General features: G+C 42.7%; 1 protein-coding gene across 1 annotated transcript; it reads right to left on the reverse strand.

Moving 5' to 3' along the window:
* Nucleotides 1-4,992: 4,992 nt before the first annotated feature.
* LOC132764499 (putative small proline-rich protein 5) lies at nt 4,993-9,924 on the reverse strand. The gene is made up of 2 exons (XM_060758527.2): nt 9,870-9,924; nt 4,993-5,927 (listed from the first exon to the last, which is right to left on the reverse strand). Exon 2 carries the CDS (start codon nt 5,904-5,906, stop codon nt 5,421-5,423), a length of 486 nt encoding a protein of 161 aa, XP_060614510.1. The 5' UTR covers nt 5,907-5,927; nt 9,870-9,924; the 3' UTR covers nt 4,993-5,420.
* Nucleotides 9,925-12,596: the final 2,672 nt, after the last annotated feature.

The raw sequence follows: 12,596 nt of genomic DNA on the forward strand, positions 1-12,596 counted from the left end.
TGTTCTAGCAGAAGTGCTGGAGGATCTCAAGAGGAAACATATTCCCCATGTGATCAAATCCAACTTAGATCCATTACTCTTGTCAGTGATGTGTGGTGATCACTGGTGGGATGATATGGAAACATCATTTTGCTAGTAGAAGACACCTCCATCAAGCATCCCTCTGCTGGTTCTAGGTGTCACAACTACAAAAAGAATCCTTTGGGCCATATCATTGGGTAGACAATGATATGTGTTCATAGAATCATAGAATCAAAGAGTTGGAAGAGACCTCATGGGCCATCCAGTCCAACCCCATTCTGCCAAGAAGCAGGAATATTCAAATCACCCCTGACAGATGGCCATCCAGCCTCTGTTTAACGGCTCTCAGTCAGGAAGTTCTTCCTGGTGTTCAGATAGAATGTCCTCTCTTGTAGTTTGAAGCCATTGTTCCCTTGCGTCCTAGTCTCCAAGGAAGCAGAAAACAAGCTTGCTCCCTCCTCCTGTGGCTTCCTCTCATATATTTATACATGGCTATCATATCTCCTCTCAGCCTTCTCTTCTTCAGGCTAAACATGCCCAGCTCCTTAAGCCGCTCCCCATAGGGCTTGTTCTCCAGACCCTTGATCATTTTAGTCGCTCTCCTCTGGACACATTCCAGCTTGCCAATATCTCTCTTGAGTTGTGGTGCCCAGAATTGGACACAATATTCCAGGTGTGGTCTAATCAAAGCGGAATAGAACATGGGGAGCATGACTTCCAGGGATCTAGACACTATAGTGGCCAAAATCCCATTGGCTTTTTTTGCTGCCACATCACATTCCTGGCTCATGTTTAACTTGTTGTCCACGAGGACTCCAAGATCTTTTTCACACGTACTGCTCTCGAGCCAGGCATTGTCCCCCAGTCTGTATCTTCGCATTTTGTTTTTTCTGCCTGAGTGGAGTATCTTGCATGTGTCCCTCTTGAACTTCATTTTGTTAGTTTTGGCCCATCTCTCTAATCTGTCAAGATTGTTTTGAATCCTGCTCCTGTCCTCTGGAGTATTGGCTATCCCTTCCAATAATCTTTCCTTTGAACATAATGGGTTCTACTGGTGAATGGGAAATAGACATGGAAAGGCCATTTCAATTGCAGGACATCTGCAGTTCTGTCTATCCACAAGGAGGCACTCCACACAACCTTCGATCTAACTACACCAAGTAGAAGACGAACTTCTAGCAGAAATGCTGGAGGACCTCAAGAGAAAACATATTCCCCATGTGATCAAATCCAACTTGGATCCATTACTCTTGTCAGTGATGTGTGGTGATCACTGGTGGGATGATATGGAAACATCATCCAGCTAGTAGAAGACATCTCCATCAAGCGTCCCTCTGCCGGTTCTAGGTGTCACAACTACAAAAAGAATCCTTTGGGCCATATCATTGGGTAGACAAATGTGGCTATGGTTCTAGGTGTCACAACTACAAAAAGAATCCTTTGGGCCATATCATTGGGTAGACAAATGTGGGTATGGTTCTAGGTATCACAACTACAAAAAGAACCTTGACCTTGAGTTTTGGAGTTGTAGTTCACCTTCATCCAGAGAGCACTGTGGACTCAGACAATGATGGAGACCGACCAAAGTTTGCACAAATACTCAATATGCCCAAATGTGAACACTGGTGGAGTTTGGGGAAACCAGACCTTGACATTTGAGAGTTGTAGTTGCAAGAAAAGGGGACACCTACACTGAAAGAAGAAAAGGAAATCAAAGAAACCTTTACCACTCTGTCTTGGTTGAATTACAGACAAATACTGGACTGTTATAAAACTGATAAAGAATTAAATTTTGGAAATGAGGAGGGATTTTGGGATAGTATTATGAAGACGAACAATAAAATAATAACAAAAATCTACAAAAAACTATTAGAATGGACAACAGAAACGGAACATATAAAAGAATCTATGATAAAATGGGCACAAAATATAGGTCATCAAATTCGATTGGAACAATGGGAAAAGATTTGGAACCAAAAAATGAAATATACCTATTCCTATAATCTAAAAGAAAACCAAATTAAAATGATGCACAGGTGGTATATCACACCACAAAAAATCTCAAAGTTTGACAAGAAGGCACCCAATAGATGTTGGAAATGTGATCAACACATAGGATCCTTCTATCATATGTGGTGGACTTGCCCGAAAGCTAAAATTTTTTGGAATACAATTCATAATAATATACAAAGTATACTTGACATAAAAATAAGGAAAGAACCAGAGTTCTTCCTACTGGGAATGTATGATATAATAGGAGATAAAAATAAAGATATTATTTTTAACTACCTGACTATAGCAGCCAGGATCGTCTACGCCAAAAGATGGAGAGAGAGTGAAACACCACAAATTGAAGAGTGGCAATGTAAGATACTAGAAATAATGAACATGGATGAACTAACGTACTGGCTGACACCAAATGTTGGAAAACCGAAAAAACACACAAATTGGGATTCGGTGAGAAGCTATCTAAGACATCAAAATATAGAGGTCGTCCCTTGAAAATCACTAATATAGAATAAAAATAACTGTACTACAGGAAAGCATACTGAACCATTTGAAATGAAAGTCTTTCTTTTTTCGCCACAATTTATCCACAGACTAAGGATTGGGATGCTATTTCCTTTTCCATTTTTTTTCTTACTTTTTTTTCAATATAAATATAGTTCTTCAAAGAACAGATGGAAGTCCACCATTTTTTGTTTTTAACCCCCTTTTTATTTTTATTTTTTATTTTTTTTATTTTTCTTTTCTTTTTTTTTTGTGTGTAGACCTTTTTTTTTTCTACACAACACTTTATATTTACTATTATTTCCTACTTTACTATCTCCTTCACAATTATTCCCCCACTTTCCTTGTAACCACACAGAAATGCAATAAAAAATATTTTTTTTTAAAAAAAAAGAGAGTTGTAGTTGCTGGGATTTATAGTTCCCTACAAACAAAGAGCATTCTGAACTCCACCAACGATGGAATTGAACCATCTTGGCACACAGAACTCTCATGACCAACAGAAAATACTGTGTTTTCAGATGGTCTTTGGTGACCCCTCTGACACCATGATGGAGTTTGGGGAAACTAGACCTTGACATTTGAGAGTTGTAGTTGCTGGGATTTATAGTTCGCTTACAATCAAAGAACATTCTGAACTCCACCAAAGATGGAATTGAACCATCTTGGCACACAGAACTTTCATGACCAACAGAAAATACTCAAAGAGTTTGGTGGGCATTGACATTGAGTTTTGGAGTTGTAGTTCACCTGCATCCAGAGCGCATTGTGGACTCAGACAATGATGGATATGGACCATAGTTTGCCCAAATGTGAACACTGGTGGAGTTTGGGAAAACCAGACCTTGACATTTGAGAGTTGTAGTTGCTGGGATTTATAGTTTGCTTACAATCAAAGAGCATTCTGAACCCCACCAAAGGTAGAATTGGGTCAAACTTCCCACACAGAATCCCCATGACTAACAGAAAATACTGTGTTTTCTGATGGTCTTTTGTGACCCCTCTGACACCCTGATGGAGTTTGGGGAAACTAGACCTTGACATTTGAGAGCTGTAGTTGCTGGGATTTATAGTTCCTTACAATCAAAGAGCATTCTGAACCCCACCAACGATAGAATTGGGCCAAACTTCCCACACAGAATCCCCATGACCAACAGAAAATACTGTGTTTTCTGATGGCCTTTGGTGACCCCTCTGACACCCTGATGGAGTTTGGGGAAACTAGACTTTGACATTTGAGAGCTGTAGTTGCTGGGATTTATAGCTCGCCTACAATCAAAGAGCGTTCTGAACCCCACCAACGACAGAATTGGGCCAAACTTCCCACACAGAATCCCCATGACAAAGAAAATATTGTGTTTTCTGATGGTCTTTGGTGACCCCTCTGACACCCTGATGGAGTTTGGGGAAACCAGACCTTGACATTTGAGAGCTGTAGTTGCTGGGATTTATAGTTCGCCTACAATCAAAGAGCATTTTGAACCCCACCAATGATAGAATTGGGCCAAACTTCCCACACAGAATCCCCATGACCAACAGAAAATACTGTGTTTTCTTATGGTCTTTGGTGACCCCTCTGACACCCTGATGGAGTTTGGGGAAACCAGACCTTGACATTTGAGAGTTGTAGTTGCTGGGATTTATAATTCCCTACAATCAAAGAGCATTCTGAACCCCACCAAAGGTAGAATTGGGCCAAACTTCCCACACAGAATCCCCATGACCAACAGAAAATACTGTGTTTTTTGATGGCCTTTGGTGACCCCTCTGACACCCTGATGGAGTTTGGGGAAATTAGACCTTGACATTTGAGAGTTGTAGTTGCTGGGATTTATAGTTCGCTTACAATCAAAGAGCCTTCTGAACCCCACCAAAGGTAGAATTGGGTCAAACTTCCCACACAGAATCCCCATGACCAACAGAAAATACTGTGTTTTCTGATGGTCTTTGGTGACCCCTTTGACACCATGATGAAGTTTGAGGAAACTAGACCTTAACATTTGAGAGTTGTAGTTGCTGGGATTTATAGTTCCTTACTATCAAAGAGCAATCTGAACCCCACCAAAGGTAGAATTGGGCCAAACTTCCCACACAGAATCCCCATGACCAACAGAAAATACTGTGTTTTCTAATGGTCTTTGGTGACCCTCTGACGGAGTTTGGGTAACTAGACCTTGACATTTGAGAGCTGTAGTTGCTGGGATTTATAGTTCGCTTACAATCAAGGAGCATTCTGAACCCCACCGAAGGCAGAATTGGGCCAAACTTCCCACACAGAAACCAACAGAAAATACTGCATTTTCTGATGGGCTTTGGCGACCCCCTTGATGCCTCCTTGCGACCCACTCAGGGGTCTTGACCCCCAGGTTGAGAACACTGCTCTATGGGATGCCAACCACAGTTGCTTTGGGTCCCAAATAAGAGAAAGGGGATAATACATAAATAAGGTCAACACTTGGACAATGGAATGATAATCGAGCAAGTATTATTTTTATATTTTTGCACCATATACATATAGTTAGAACTTGGAGCATTACATCAGAAGAGGAAGTCCTTTGATGACATTCGCCAATCACAAAGGACAACCAAAGGTGAATGTTTACTCCAAGGTTGCAAAGCGAAAGCAGAGCATCTGTTGATGTCAACGGAACCAGACTTCCTGGAAGGAGATCCACCGTCCTTTCGATGCGTCAATTCTTGGATACTATCTTCATTGTCACAAGCATTAGAGAAGGTGGGAAGAAGAAGAGGTAGCAAGAAGCGGTTGAGATAATGCCCACATCAGCACGGATGTCCACCAAGGTGGGTCATCGAAGGTGCCTTTCAGAATCCGTTGTGTGTTCTTCTCCTTGTCGTAGGCCTTCGGGGAACTGGTTTCCAGTGGTCTCTCAGAAGCCTTTGGGATTCTGAGGTGGACAGCACTTTTGAGGAGGAGGGCATTGGGGTATACAGCATTGCTGAGGGGGTGGGCAGCACTTCTGAGGAGGTGGGCAACACTCCTGAGGAGGAGGAGGACAGCACTTCTGAGGAGGTGGGCAACACTCCTGTGGAGGTGGACAGCACTTCTGAGGAGGTGGACAACACTCCTGTGGAGGTGGACAGCACTTCTGGGGAGGTGGACAACATTGCTGAGGAGGTGGGCAACATTGCTGAGGAGGAGGACAGCATTTCTGAGGAGGTGGGCAACACTCCTGAGGAGGAGGAGGACAGCACTTCTGAGGAGAAGGAGGACAGCACTTCTGAGGTGGTGGACAGCACTCCTGTGGAGGTGGACAGCACTTCTGGGGAGGTGGACAGCACTCTTGAGGGGGAGCTTTCTTGCACTGGGGAGGTGCCTTGCAAGGTTGTACGCACTGGAAGCTTTCGGAAGACATCTTCTGAGGATTTAGAGGCACCTAGAAGACAAAGAAGAGGACACAATCAATCTCTCCATCTATTGATGGCAACGGTTCTCAAAGTGTGCTCCGTGGAGTCCTTGGAGCTCCATGAAGCATACTCTAGTTCATAGTCCCAGCCCCCAGGCCTTATCTAGGTCTCAACCTTGCTCTTCATTCTCTTTCCTGACCCCCTGTCATCTTCGAGTACTCGTTCTTCTCGGTCCTTCTCATAGTCCATTAATGGGTCCTGGAAATGTAGCCCCAGGCCCCACTATGGTCACTGTTAGGATCGGTTCCTTGCACTTTTTCCATCTCCCCGACTCTATATTGCTCTGCACTAACATCGGCCCAGTCCCCTTACAGTGTTTCTCAACCTGGGGGTCGGGACCCCTTGCTTGGGTCACGAGAGGGTGTCAGAGGGGTCACCAAAGACCATAAGAAAACACAGCATTTTTCTGTTGGTTCAGTATGGCAAGCTTGGCACAATTCTGTCGTTGTGGGGGCTCAGAATGCTCTTTGATTGTAGGTGAACTATAAATCCCAGCAACTACAACCCCCAAATGTCAAGGTCTATTTTCCTCAAACTCCACCAGTGTTCACATTTGGGTATATTGAGCATTCGTGCCAAGTTTGGTCCATATCCATCATTGTTTGAGTCCACAGTGCTCTCTGGATGCAGGTGAACTACAACTCCCAAACTCAAGGTCAATGCCCAACAAACCCTTCCAGTATTTTCTGCTGGTCATGGGAGTTCTGTGTGCCAAGTGTGGTTCAATTCCATTGTTGGTGGAGTTCAGAATGCTCTTTGATTGAAGGTGATCTATAAGCTCTCTCTCCATCTTCATTTATCTTCTGTAGCTACCTAGCCATCAGCTATGTTCTTCTCTCTAGCTATCTCTCCATCTGCATTAATCTTTCTGTAGCTATCTAGCTATCATCTATCTTCTCTAGCTATCTCTCTATCTCCATTTATATTTCTTAGCTATCTAGCCATCATCTATGTTCTTCTCTCTAGCTATCTCTCCATCTCCATTTATCTTCTGTAGCCAAGTAGTCATCGCCTGTCTTCTTCTCTCTAGCTATCTCTTCATCTCCATTCATCTTTCTGTAGCTGTCTAGCCATCACTTGTCTACTTCTCTAGCTATCTCTCTATCTCCATTTATCTTCTGTAGCTATCTAGCCATCATCTATGTTCTTCTCTCTAGCTATCTCTTCATCTCCATTTATCTTCTGTAGCTATCTAGCCAACATCTATCTTCTCTCTAGCTATATCTCCATCTCCATTTATCTTCTGTAGCTTTCTAGCCATCATCTATGTTCTTCTCTCTAGCTATCTTTCCATCTCCATTCATCTTTCTGTAGCTATCTAGCCATCACTTGTCTTCCTCTCTAGCTATCTCTCTATCTCCATTTATCTTCTGTAGCTATCTAGCCATCACTTGTCTTCCTCTCTAGCTATCTCTCAATCTCCATTTATCTTCTGTTGCTATCTAGCCATCAGTTATGTTCTTCTCTCTAGCTATCTCTCCATCTCCATTAATCTTCTGCAGCTATCTAGCCATCATCTATCTTCTTCTCTAGCTATCTCTCCATCTCCATTTATCTTTCTGTAGCTATCTAGTCATCTCTATGTTCTTCTCTCTAGCTATCTCTCCATCTCCATTTATTTTTCTGTAGCTATCTAGCCATCATCTATGTTCTTCTCTAGCTATCTCTCCATCTCCATTTATCTTCTGTAGATATCTAGCCATCATCTATCTTCTTTTCTAGCTATCTCTCCATCTCCATTTATCTTCTGTTGCTATCTAGCCATCACTTATCTTCTTCTCAAGCTATTGCTCTATCTACATTTCTGTAGCTATCTAGCCATCATCTATCTTCTTCTGTAGCTATCCCTCTATCTCCATTTATCTTCTGTAGCTATCTAGCCATCATCTATCTTCTTCTCTAGCTATCTATCTCCACTCATATTTCTGTAGCAATCTAGCCATCATCTTCTCTAGCTATCTCTCAATCTCCATTTATCTTCTGTTGCTATCTAGCCATAACTTATCTTCTTCTTGAGCTATCGCTATATCTACATTTCTGTAGCTATCTAGACATCATCTATCTTCTTCTCTAGCTATCCCTCTATCTCCATTTGTCTTCTGTAGCTATCTAGCCATCATCTATCTTCTTCTCCTTAGCTACCTTTCTAAGGAAGAGTGAGAATCCGGATCCTATTATTGCTCCCAACCAGAGTCAACTCATTGGATCAACTGAATGTTCCCATGTGTTGACCAACCATTCAACGATTGATCCAATGGGTTGAACTAGGATTCAACAAAAGGATTCAGACCAGGTGATTTCAAAAGAGCACTCCCAAAACAATAATGACACCCTCCCTTCCCAAGATTTCATTTCTGGAACCCATTCTAAAGCTTCTATCTAGTCATCATTCTATCTAGTCATCATCTATCCTCTTCTCTCTAGCTATCTCTCTATCTCCATTTATCTTCTGTAGCTATCTAGTCATCATCTATTTTCTTCTCTCTAGGTATCTCTCTAAGGAAGAGTGAGAATCTGGATCCTATTATTACTCCCAACCAGAGTCATCTCATTGGACTGACTGAATGTTTACTGTCAACCAGAGTCAACACATTGGATCAATTGAATGTTCTCATGTGTTGACCAACCATTCAACGATATATCCAATGGGTTGAACTAGGATTCAGCAAAAGGATTCAGACCATGTGGTTTCAAAAGAGCAGTCCCAAAACAGTAATGACGCCCTCCCTTCCCAAGATTTCATTTCTGGAACCCACTCTAAAGCTTCTATCTAGTCATCATTCTATCTAGCCATCGTCTATCCTCTTCTCTCTAGCTATCTCTCTATCTCCATTTATCTTCTGTAGCTATCTAGCCATCATCTATTTTCTTCTCTCTAGCTATCTCTCTAAGGAAGAGTGAGAATCTGGATCGTATTATTACTCCAAACCAGAGTCATCTCATTGGATTGACTGAATGTTTACTGTCAACCAGAGACAACTCATTGGATCAATTGAATGTTCTCATGTGTTGACCAACTACTCAACGATATATCCAATGGGTTGAGCTAGGATTCAGCAAAAGGATTCAGACTAAGTGTTTTCAAAAGAGCACTCTCAAAACAATAATGACACTCTCTCTTCCCAAGATTTCTTTTCTGGAACCCATTCTAAAGCTTCTATCTAGTCATCATTCTATCTAGCCATCATCTATCTTCTTCTCTCTAGTTATCTCTCTAAGGAAGAGTGAGAATTTGGATCGTATTATTACTCCCAACCAGAGTCATCTCATTGGATTGACTGAATGTTTACTGTCAACCAGAGTCAACTCATTGGATCAATTGAATGTTCCCATGTGTTGACCAACCATTCAACGATTGATCCAATGGTTGAACTAGGATTCAGCAAAAGGATTCAGACCAGGTGGTTTCAAAAGAGCACTCCCAAAACAATAATGACGCCCTCCCTTCCCAAGATTTCATTTCTGGAACCCATTCTAAAGCTTCACAAAATATTAAACTCTGTCTTGAACATCAAAATACGATATATTTTGGATAACCTGATCCTCAGGGATCTCTCCAAGACCGCCAAGACCGCAGTCTTAAAACAAGGGTCTTGATCATAGAATCATAGAGTTGGAAGAGACCTCGTGGGCCACCCAGTCCAACTCTATTCTGCCAAGAAGCAGGACAATCGCATTCAAAGCACCCCCAACAGATGGCCATCCAGCCTCCATAGAAGGAGCCTCCACCACACTTCGAAGCAGAGAGTTCCACTGCTGAACTGCTGTCACAGTTAGGAAGTTCTTCCTAATGTTCAGGTGGAATCTCCTTTCGTGTAGGTTGAAGCCATTGCTCCATTGATGGAGAGGAAAAAATGAAAGAAATGTGACAAATTTAGCCATTGGTAAGGAAAATACCAGAGTCTACTTACCGAAAGGAAGGCAGATTCAAGACTGAACACGGTGTGTTGCAGCAAAGTGGAGTGAGGAGCCTGGGGAGATGAGGAGCAATTTATATGCCACCCGAAAGTGGATGTTTGCATAGAAAAAAGCCTATGATGCACATGCCTCAAAAATATTTCGGGAACACCCTCCCTGGTCCTTGTGCAATCTGAGCCTATTCATGTGGCATCTGTCATAGGGCAAAGCCTTATTACCATTTGGCTCGTAAGGTTTGCTTTGAGGCTAGAACATTAACATACTCAACAACAACTCCACCTACAGATTCAACAAAAGAGTAATAGTGTCGACATTATCTGTCTGATCTCCCCCCTTGTTTCTCTAACTGAAGACGCAGAATGTACTGACTCGACATATTCCTGAGAGGAAAAACCCACAAGGTGATAACGGGAGACTCCCAGGAAAAATATAGCAGTGGTTCAGAGGGAACTGAGATGGCTTCTCGTTATTCCAGTGAGGAAAGGCAACAGTAGCTCAAATCAAGTAACAACGGCGAAGAACAAGTTATCGTCCAAGTAGTGATGTACTAATTGCTCATAGGTCTCTATGATGATACAGTAAGACCCTTGTAACTGCAGAATCCATATCTGCGAGTTCGTTTATCCATGATTCTATCGTGTACTTCCATATTCGAAGGAAGATGGCAAAAAGGGGACCATACTGGGGAAGGCTAATCTGGGGGAGTTACTTTCTAAAAAAAGGAAATATATGTTTCATTCATGTAGATCAGTGGTTCCTAACCTTTTTTTGACCACTTGACCAGGGAACACTTTGACCAGAGACCACTTTGACCAGGGACCACTTGACCAGGGATCACTTTGACCAGGGACCACTTTGACTAGGAACCACTTTGACCAGGGACAACTTTGACCAGGAACCACCTGAACAGAGACCACTTGACCAGGGAACACTTTGACCAGAGACCACTTTGACCAGGGACCACTTTGACTAGGAACCACTTTGACCAGGGACAACTTTGACCAGGAACCACCTGAACAGAGACCACTTGACCAGGGACTACTTTGACCAAAGATTACTTGAACAGGGGCCACTCTGACCAGGGACTACTTTGATCAGGAAACACTTGACCAGATATCACTTGACCAGGGACCACCTTATCAGGTACCACTTGAACAGGGACCATTTTGACCAGGAACCACCTGAACAGGGACCCCTTTATCAGGGACCACTTGAACAAGGTCCACTTTGACCAGGAACCACCTGAACAGAGACCATTTGACCAGGGACTAGTTTGGCCAGGGACCACTTTGACCAAGGATTACTTGAACAGGGGGCACTTTGACCAGGGACCACTTGACCAGAAACCATTTTGGCCAAGAACCACCTGATCAGGGACCACTTGACCAGAGACTACTTTGACCAGGGACCACTTTGACCAAGGTCCACTTTGACCAAGGACTACTTGTCCAGGGACAACTTTGACCAGGGACCACTTTGACCAGGGACCACTTGAACAGGGACCACTTGAACAGGGACCACTTTGACCAGGGACCACTTTGACCAGGGACCACTCTCCAACATTAGTACCAAAAGGGTAATGAAATGGTTTTTTGTCAACTTTAGATTCAGTTTGGTTATTTGGGATACTGATTCAGAAAACTACATTGGATAGACTATATCAGCTCTGGTTTCTGATGCTGAACATATGCCATCTCCTTCAAGCTACAAGGAAAAAGATTCCTTCAGGAACAACCTTATGTTCAACCATGGACTTCCTTGGAGTGTGGTGGACTCCCCTTCTTTAGAGACCTTTAAACATAGGTTTGTGGTCATTTTTGGAAGTGGTTAGTTGTCTAGTCCTTGAATTGAAGGATGTTGGAGTAGCTGACCCTTCCTCTTCTTTCCAATTTGATGATTCTCAGAGGGGGTTAAGCATCTCTGTTGGCTCCCTCACAGCTTGGAAAAAATCCAGGCAGACCCAGCACTTCATGGAAGCAACCAGTTGACTCTACTACCAGAATTGGAGAACCACTTCCATCTGTGGTTCCACTACCATCTACAAAGCTTCTTTGGACAGCTGAGGACCCTCTTGTAGAAGGTTTGGAGACCATGGATGATTGTGGTGAGAGATTCCACCAAAGTTGGATACCAACATATGCATTTAATGGAACCTTATCTCAGTTGGGTCAGTTTTGAGTCTATCCAATCCTTATTTCGTTCTTTCACGCAAGAATGACACATATCAAAGGCTCAAATCCAATGTTAGGCCTCAATCCAATAAGTCTAATGGCTCTACTTTAGTTGGTACTATTGTTAGTCTCAATTGAAATAGAGCCACTGGACCTACAAACTGACTCATCTTAAAACATGATTCAATGGGTCTACTCAAGCTGGGAGTCTCCACAGAAGATTCCAGTCTTCAGGATAGGAGACAAGTTCAAACACTGTATGACGATGGCTACAATTATGGCTACAATTATGTACTAATTCATTTTTTTCTTAAGTACATAAAGACTCAGCCAATTCGTAATTAGAGGAAATGGAAGCACATGCATCATCTTTGGGAATATCGTCCTTCAGACTGTATCTTCCACTCCTGTCCACACCTCTGTTTTTCAACACTTCCTGGTCAAACACTTGGAATATTGGACTTGCTGACATAGCGCCCAAAATATCATGGCTCAATATTCGGGCTGGGCCGGTTGTGGAACAAAATATGGCGCCACAATCTAATCCTG

Source organism: Anolis sagrei, chromosome 12, assembly GCF_037176765.1.
Source record: "Anolis sagrei isolate rAnoSag1 chromosome 12, rAnoSag1.mat, whole genome shotgun sequence".
Lineage (NCBI taxonomy): Eukaryota > Metazoa > Chordata > Lepidosauria > Squamata > Dactyloidae > Anolis > Anolis sagrei.